The 9,304-nt window shown below is 38.4% G+C and overlaps 1 protein-coding gene across 1 annotated transcript in view; it reads left to right on the forward strand.

The window, feature by feature from the left end:
- Positions 1-321: 321 nt before the first annotated feature.
- SNTN (sentan, cilia apical structure protein) overlaps positions 322-9,304 on the forward strand; it is a 19,746-nt gene continuing 10,763 nt past the window's right edge. Inside the window, exons 1-2 of the mRNA XM_011358449.1 lie at positions 322-431; positions 2,673-2,707. Of these exons, the coding sequence (XP_011356751.1) occupies positions 322-431; positions 2,673-2,707 (145 nt within the window). The remainder of the gene's footprint in view (positions 432-2,672; positions 2,708-9,304) is intronic.

Here is a 9,304-nt window from a genome sequence, read left to right on the forward strand (position 1 = left end):
AAAATAAAAAGTATAAAAGTTGTACTCAAATCACAATAAAACGGAACAGTGTCACACCGCCTCTGAGCTGTGTAGTCGACTGTCTCCCGCGCCGACGCCTTGCCCACCTTCGGGGCCCCCTGGATCCTGTCGTGGCTGGACCACGGCAGGCGCTCAAATATTTGTTAAATGCATTAATGGTTTACTGTCTACATATGGTAATAGTGGATAAAGCTCTTGTAAAAGTGCCATTGTATAGTTGTCAAGGAGTGAATGACAATAGTAACAGTGGGGAAGTGGCTGTTGCTTAGGAAGGGCCAACACACAACAGGAGACCAGAGTATGTGTGGCTGCATGCACAGTACCCAGGACCAAGCACACCACTTGGAAGGGGAGCCCAATCCTTCAGCAGCCCCAACATCTACTTTAGCACCTAGAAAAATGCTCAAAAGGTCAGTGGTGCTTAGCTCTACTTTATTGGGTTTCATTTAAGTTTGCAGGTGTATTTCCAAAGAGTTCCTGTTAACAACTTCATAGTCAAGATATTGCAAGTTTGATGCCTATTATCCACCTCAATCCAGCTTTAAATTGAATTGGAAAAATAAAGAGAACAAATTTTCAGCTTTGATTGCAGACTAAAAAGATGATACAATTAACACAAATATCTTTGCCTCTTGAGAAACATTTGTGAATCAAAATTGGTACTGATGTTAACATATAGCATATTTTTTTAAATTATCCCTGACAGAAGAAAATTGTTTCAAATCATTCAAATATGTAAAATTATGGCTAACAAATGAAAAATATTTTTTTCTGATGTAATTCCCTTTAGGGCAGTGGTTCCTAACCTTTTTGGTACCAGGGACCGGTACTCCTATGAGAATCTAATCCTGATGATTTGAGGTGGAGCTGAGGTGGTGATGCTAGCACTGGGGAGCGGCTGCAAACGCAAATGAAGCTCTGCTCCCTAGACCGCTGCTCACCTCCTACTGTGTGGCCCGGTTCATAACAGGCCACGGACTGGTACTGGTCTGCGGCTCAGAAGTTGGAGAACCCTGCTTTAGGGGACCCGCTTTAGTTCAAAAAACTTTTCTGAACACCTAACAAGTGCTAAGTATTCTTAAGTATTTTAAGTAGCCCAAGATGGGAGAAATAAATATAAACTGCACAGCTTTGCTTTCAAGAGCCTCAGAAACTGATGGAGAAGATCTTGACAATAGAAAATAAAAATATCCATGTTGCAAGTGCATGTTGTGCAAAGTGAAATGATGATGCATTCTTTATCCTATGAAGGAGGCAATCATGCAGAGTTTTTAAAAAATCAAGAGGAGCTCACCAAGAAGACCATAAAAGGTCAAAGATATCATAGAGTCCAGCTTCCTAATTTTACAAGTAAAAAAAGATGAGGCCCCCAAAGGTGATGATCTCTAGACAAGTGATGCCAAAGCTAGATCTTCAACCCAAATGTTCCTTTTAAGGATATGATATGACTAAGAATATGATATATCAAAAATATGACCAAGTTTTATTGTTCTTATTTGCTTTCTCAAAACCACTTTAGCCATTGGGGGCTGAAATATCAAGCAAACAGTGATTTGTTCTGTATAAAGGAGCAAGATGCATATTTCTACTTCCCAACTCACTCATTTCTAATCTCCTCATATATCAGATGAAACAACTTCCAAAAATGAAAATCCAATCATGTCATTCTTCCTTCCCAATACCCTTAGTATAACAACCTGAGTCCTTCATAAGCCTCAGCATGGTCAGGAACCTGGCCCTTAACTGGAGTCTTATCTTCCACCACTATCGCCTTCTTTCTTCAGGGTCCAACCAACTGTGCTTCTTTTAGCTCTTTAGTCATGCCATGCTTTCTCCCACTTCAGGGCTTCGGCACACACTGTTTCCTCTGCTTAGAATACTCTTCTTCCTTCTCCACCTACTGATTCATTAGGTTCAGATTAATTGCCATCACCTTGACCTGTAGATCGGGTTAGTCTTTCCCTGCACTCTGTCTGTGCACTGTCATTACTCTTTATTGAATTATCTGTTTAAAATCTATCTTCTGCACAAGACTCTAAGCCCCCAAGATTATAGGAACATGTCTCTACTGCATGCACTGATGCATCCCCACTCCCTACACAATACCTAGACTCAGGTAGGCCATGCTGTCACAGCAAATAAACCTCAAATCCTTGGAGTTTTACAGAACAAGAAGTTAACTTTTCTTTTTCATGTGACAGTCCAGAGTGGGGCTTTCCGGTCAGTGGCAGTTTTACTCCATACGACCATATAGGGACACAGGCTGATGTGGTTTGTGACTTCAATGTGTGGCTTCCAAAATATCCCTGATAATTTCTATGTTAATCAGCTGAAACTGGGAAAGATGGTGAAAGATCTTGCATGGAATGTGATTGCTTCTCTTCTACTCATTTTCCGTTAGGGGGAATTCAGTCACATGATCACATGAATAAACAAAAGACTAGGAAATTTAGGCCAACCATTGTCAAGCACTTCTTTACGAAGTGTCAAGGGGAGAAATAATTCTAAAAGACAGATGGCTGCTCCACTAGAATGCTCAGTGAATATTTATTTAAAATAATTAATTGTTAAGCCATTGTATTGTTCTACTTTAGATGCTGATATTAATACCCAAACTCCCAGAATCATTTTTTTTTTCATTTTGTTGGCAGCATTTCAATATCCAAACAACTGGCTTCAATAAAAGGTAAGGTGCGGGGGTGACTGAGATGTATGAGTTTCTTCTCTAACATGACAGCATGGCAAGAGTTAAAAATAACAGAACGTTAAAGACTGTTAAAGATGTAAGGAAACTGGTGGATAAACCATCAAGCATTCATGATTTTTTTTTTAAGATGTGGGTACTGAGGTCTAGTGATAGGAATTAGCGTACCCAAACTTATACGGCTCACTAAAGGCCAAGTTATGATGAGAGCATGGATCCCCTGACTCCTAACTCGGTATTCTTCCCATGGGGCACAGTTGTCTCTCCATGGACAGCATCCTTAGTACATCCAGAGTAAGGCCATCAGCATCAGACTCACGAACGCTCAGTGGAACTCAGGATGCCATCAATCTCCTACTGCCTCTGCTGATTGAATGAAAACAGTGTGGCCAAATCCCAAAGTGTAAATATTTGCCCTCAGAATTCTATTTTTGTAAATAAAATATCTTTAGAGCTAACACTATTGCTATGGAAATAATATATAAGAAAAAAAACACCCATGTACTTAGATCATTATCCTATTCTAAAATATGTTACTTAAAATGTTTATAGACTAACAGGCATAGCTGGATATTACTACACTGAAGTTGTCTTTCCTCCTAGATGGCGGGCCAATGTCGCCAAAGGAGACTTTTCATATTTTTATTTAACTAAATCTTCATTGATGAAAATATTATTTTTACACTATTACAACACAAGAGATACATAATCTCTGTTTTACAATTTATACAATGTCGGGTACTTTTGATAATTTCCATGACTCCATCACATCCATGATATGATAAATATCCATGACATTTCTAATACTTCCTCCCTTTGGGAGGTTGAGGGGGGGTTGTAACTCTATCACCCTCACCGCCTCTGAACACACGCATGCACGCACGCACGCACACACACACACACACACACACCCCATTTCTAATATCAGACTCTTTACATTGGATCATTGTGCCAGTTTTAGCCCCATGCCTTAAGAAAACACAGGATAACCATGGCTCATCTTCCCAGAATGTGTTTTATTCAATGGTAAGGAACTTTAAATGTTATTCATTGAAATCAGACATGGATAGATAATGGAATAGGAGCCAATATGAAACCACATCTTTTTCTGGCTACTTAGGCTTATCCCCTTGATCTTTTGGAGGGTATGAGTGGAGGATGAGTACATATTTGCCTCTAGCATCCAAAGTAATTTTATAGTGGAAAAGTCTGAGAAGTACTAGAGTATTGGGAAAACTATTGATCTAGCAAGAAAAGAGCAGAGACCTGGTTTTTAGTTGTCATATACTAGCAATGTGAACTAAGACAAAACCACTTTTTCCTAGATTCATTTCTTCATTTTCAAAAATAACTAATATTAGGAAAAGTTCTAAAATGAGGTGATTCTGACACGTTTGTGTTTCTATTAAACTAAAGTGTCAGGAGCTCACCAGATCAAACATCTAATGTTTAGTGTTTCATGTTCCAGAGCATCTGAAAAGAAAGAGGAAGAGAATTGTTCTGAAGTTTAAGTCAGCTCAGTTCAGCTAACATATACTGAGGTCTACAACATGCCAGGGCCTGGGAATGAATGCAAAGATACATAAGAAGCAGTAACTGTTTTCAGAGAACATGCAGTCTAGAACTATGCTGTCCAATATGGTAGCTACTAGCCACATGTAAATACTGAACACTTAAAATGTGGTTGGTTTGAACTGGTATGTACTGTAAGTATAAAATATATGTCATATTTAAGAGACTTAGCAGAAAGAACTGTAATACATGTCAACAATTTGTTCATATTGATCACGTTAAAATATTTTTTTGACATATTGGGTTAAATAAAATTTATTATTTAAAAATTGTATCTGTTTCTTTTAACTTTTTAATGTGGCTGCTAGAAAATTTTAAATTATCATGGTTCACATTACATTTCTTTTGGACAGCACTGATCTAGAAGGTAATTATGACATAAACAGAGTGTTGCAGTGTTGCAGTGTTGCAGTGTGAGGTAAGTTATGATAAGTTTATGTATAGGGAAGTGTAGAAAAACAAAGGTAGGACATGTAGCCCAATCTCAGGGTTTGGAAAAGAGTCTTACAGAAGACGTGGCCTGAAAAACAACATCTAGTGGCAGTACGCATCATGGTGAGAAACCAGACTAGCTGTGTGACCTTGAGCAAGCTGCTTGACCTCTCTGTGCCTCAGTTTTCTCTTCCATAAAGAGGGGATGATACTGGAACCTACCTCTGAGGGCCAATATAAGAATTAATTGAGTCGAGTCATGCCCACCCACAGAAGAGTGGCATATGGAGTGTGAGCTCCATAATTGTTCATTGCTACTGTCTGCCAGAACGCAAGCTCCAGGAAATCAAGGGTTATTTTCTTGATACTTCTCACTGCTCTATCTCCACAACTAGGGTGAGAGCCTGGTGATAAGTACTTGCCAATAAATACTTGTTGGGAGAAGAGTGTTTAAGAAACTACACACAGTTCGATATAATTAAAGTGTAAAAAATATGAGGCAAGGAACAGCAGGAGAGATGAACATGAAGGGCCCTGTTTCAGTGCCCTCTCCACACACCCATTCCAGAGGCAAGAGAGCCAAAAAATGTTGCCAAAAGGGAAACATCAATCCTTTGCATTTTTAATAGCACTTAGCCCTTTACAATATGCTTGCACATATTCACTCACAACTCTGTGAAGCAGACAGGGCAGGAGTTAGGCAGCAACATACTGAGTTTATTAAGTGAAGAGCTCAGCCATAAAAGCAGGAAACCAAAACACCTCACAAAGTATCATCAATGTTGTTCGGTTAACCAGAGCTCCTTGTTAACTTTTATTTTTAATATTTTATAGTTCTTTTTTTTACCATGAGCATGTGCTATTTTACAGTCAGGGAAAAAATCCACAGTGTGTTTAAAAGAATGGTGGAGAAGGAAGAGAAGCTGGCCAGTCCAGATAGAGTCCCCGTCTACAGTGCAGTCAGATCTGAACTTCATCAGAGGATCAGAAAATGTCTGGGCTCCAGAGCCTCCGTGGGGATGCCCTTACGAGGGGATATTCCAAAGTGGCAGATATTCTTATGGGCTTTGAAGTCACACAAACTTTGAAGTATTATCTCTGCCACTTCTGAGTAATTCTTAATCTCTCCATGTGTCAGTTTCCAATATGTAAAATTGAGACACAAATTATACCAACCTCTCTGGGTTTTATTAAGCATTAAATATGATTATGTTCGAAAGGCACCTGGCATATAGTAAACAAGGAAAGTGTCTGCCATTATTTGCAAGTTCAGAGATTGGATTAAACATGCCAGCATGAGAGACATTCTCAGATCTCTCCACTAGAAACAAAAGTAAGCTGCACACCTAAAACTCAGCAAAAAAACATCAAACTGCACACCGGCACGTCTGAGTGTGGGATCTGTGCATAAGAGCTACCACAGGTCAGAACCCCAGGTGTCGGGCGCTGGACTAGGAGAAACAAAGAAGCTGCCTCTCACAGCTGGAGCTCCCTGTAGGGGGAGGAGGAGGGAAGAAAGAGTGGTGACTTCTCTGAACAGCCCTGCCTAAGAGCACTGTGAGCTCCACGCGGCTGGCGGCAGTGACAAATCATCAATGCAGAAGGCACTGAAACAGGTACGGCAGAAAAGCATGGACAGCAGAAAAACAACAGTTGATTTTTACCAGCCATGGTTGCAAAATTGAGGCTGAGCTGCAGCCTCCAACTCCCAACTGAGAGGGCACCTCCCTCCATACCTTCCAAGACAGAATGCCACAGAGCCCCAGGGGAAGCTGAGCAAATGCTACTGAAACTGTCACTAACACTGACAGGAACTGAGACTGAGGATAGCGAGCATGATTAAACATCTATAAGGAAAAAAAAGACATTATTAACACTTTATATAAAGCAGAGATTCAAGAGGCTAGAGGCCACCTACTGGAAATCAAAAGAAAAACACCTTATTTGCAACAGGCTAGAGACCATTATATAATAAATCTTCCTTCTGGAAGAAAAATAAAAAGCAAAACACACTTCCATTAATGCCTAGGTGGAGAAATAGTCCATTAAACACCATAAACAACCAAGGTACAAGTCAGCTCAGAAAGAAAGAAAAAAAATCTCCGGAAAATAAGCTTATAGACATAGAAATATGCAACTTAAATGGCAGAGAATTCAGGATTGTACTTCTGAAAAAACTCAGTGAAATCTGAAATGAATCAAATCAACAATTTCAGGAATTGATAAAACAATTAGATGAGCAGAACGAGTTCTTTAGCAAGGAGATTGAAACCCTCAAAAAGAACTGAATAAACCTTCTGGAGATAAAGAGCACTCTGCAAGAACTGAAATAAATGAAATAACAAGCTTGGGAAATAGAGTCAACCAAATGGAGAAAAAGATCAGTGATATCAAAGACAGAAATCTAGAAATAAATCAGAAAGAAAAAGAGAGAAACCAAAGAATGAAAAATAATGATAGAGAAATACAAGAACTAGCTGATACTATTAGGAGAGGAGACATAAGAATCATGAGAATTTTCAAAGGGGAAGAAACGGAGCAGGGATTAGAAAGCATTTTCAGACAAATAGTTGACGAGAATTTCCCAAATCTAAGGAATGAGCTACAGCTTGGAATTCAAGAAGTCAATAGAACACCCAATCATCTCAACGCAAAAAAGCCTTCACCAAGACACATCGTATTAAAATTATCAAAAATCAACAACAAGGACAGAATTCTCAGGGCACCAGGGAAAAGAAGACAATAACCTATAAAGGAAAACCCATTAGGTTATCATCAGACTTCTCAGCACAAACCTTACAAGCCAGAAGGGAGTGGAATCAAATATTTAAACTATTAAATGAAAGGAACTACTGACCAAAAATAATGTATCCAGCTAAGCTCTCCTTTAGATATGAAGGAGAAATAAAGACCTTTCCAGACATACAAAAATTGAGGGAATTCTTCACTACAAGGCCTACACTACAGGAAATTCTGAAGAGGTCAGCTCACCTAAAACAAAATAACAACAACAAAAATGCATAAGTAGGAGTAAGGTGACTAGCAGGCTGATAAAAGCAGAGGAGTGCAACCCTTACTACGAACAGGGCCTTATAAGCTTAAAATAAGAAGAGATTTGTTATAGCAAGATAGTAATGAATGTTTAGCATACAGAGGGACAAAGTGAGACAACAATGACTGAAAAGGGGAGGATTCAAAGATCCAAATTCACAAAGAGGAATGGAGATAAGGCACGCACAGAAGAAAAAGAATGATTGTATATATACAACTATCCTTTTCATATTCATAATGGTAACCACAGGACAAAGATTTAGAACCAAAATATATAACATAAAACAAGAAGGACTAGAGAGAAAACGCACAAAAACCACCAAAATAAAGAAAACAGAAACACAAGAACAAGGAAGCAATGGAAACTCCAAGCTACCAGAAAGCAAAAGATAAAATGGCTATAAGAAGAACTCATATTTCAATAATCACCCTAAATGTAAATGGACTGAACTCATCAATAAAAAGGCACAGAGTTGCAGACTGGATCAAAAAACAAAACCCAACCATTTGCTGCCTCCAGGAGACACATCTCAGTTCCAGAGACAAATATAGCCTAAAAGTGAAAGGGTGGAAAATGGTATTTCAAGCAAAAGGCATTCAGAGAAAAGCGGGAGTAGTAGTACTAATATCGGATGAAATAGACTTCAAAATAAAAAAAGTAAAGAAAGATATTGAGAGACATTTCATAATGATAAAGGGAATCATGCACCAAGAAGACATAACACTATTAATATCTATGCTCCCAATCGGGAGCATAGAAATGTGTAAAGCAATTGCTAACAGAACTAAAGAGAGAAACAGACAAAAACACTATCGTAGTAGGGGACCTATATACCCCACTGCCGGATATGGACAGATCATCCAAATAAAAAATCAATAAGGAAATAACATCCTTAAAAGATACATTAGACCAAGTGGACATAATTGACATTTACAGAGCGTTCCATCCCAAAACAGCTGCTTATACGTTCTTCTCTAGTGCACATAGAACATTCTCAAGGATTGATCACATATTGGGACACAGAGATAGTCTCAATAGATATAAGAGGGTTGAAATCATATCAACCATATTCTCTGATCATAATGCTCTGAAACTAGAGATTAACTGTAAAAAGAAAGCGGAAAGAACCACAAATAAATGGAGATTAAACAACATACTACTGAAAAATAACTGGGTAGGAGAAGAAATAAAAAGGGAGATCAAGAGATACATAGAAACTAATGATAAGAATAGTGCAACACATCAAAACTTTTGGGACATAGCAAAAGCAGTCATAAGAGGAAAATTCATATCATTACAGGCCTACCTCCAAAAACAAGAACGAGCCCAAATAACAACCTAACACTTCATCTTAAAAAACTAAAAAAGGAAGAACAAATGAAGTCTAAAGTCAGAAGAAGGAAAGAAATCGTCAAAATTAGAGCAGAAATAAATGAAATTGAAAACAAACAAACAAAAAAATAATAGAAAAAATACAGGTAACAAAGAGTTGGTTCTTTGAGAAGGTTAATAAAATTGACAAA

Source organism: Pteropus vampyrus, unplaced genomic scaffold (assembly GCF_000151845.1).
Source record: "Pteropus vampyrus isolate Shadow unplaced genomic scaffold, Pvam_2.0 Scaffold41, whole genome shotgun sequence".
Lineage (NCBI taxonomy): Eukaryota > Metazoa > Chordata > Mammalia > Chiroptera > Pteropodidae > Pteropus > Pteropus vampyrus.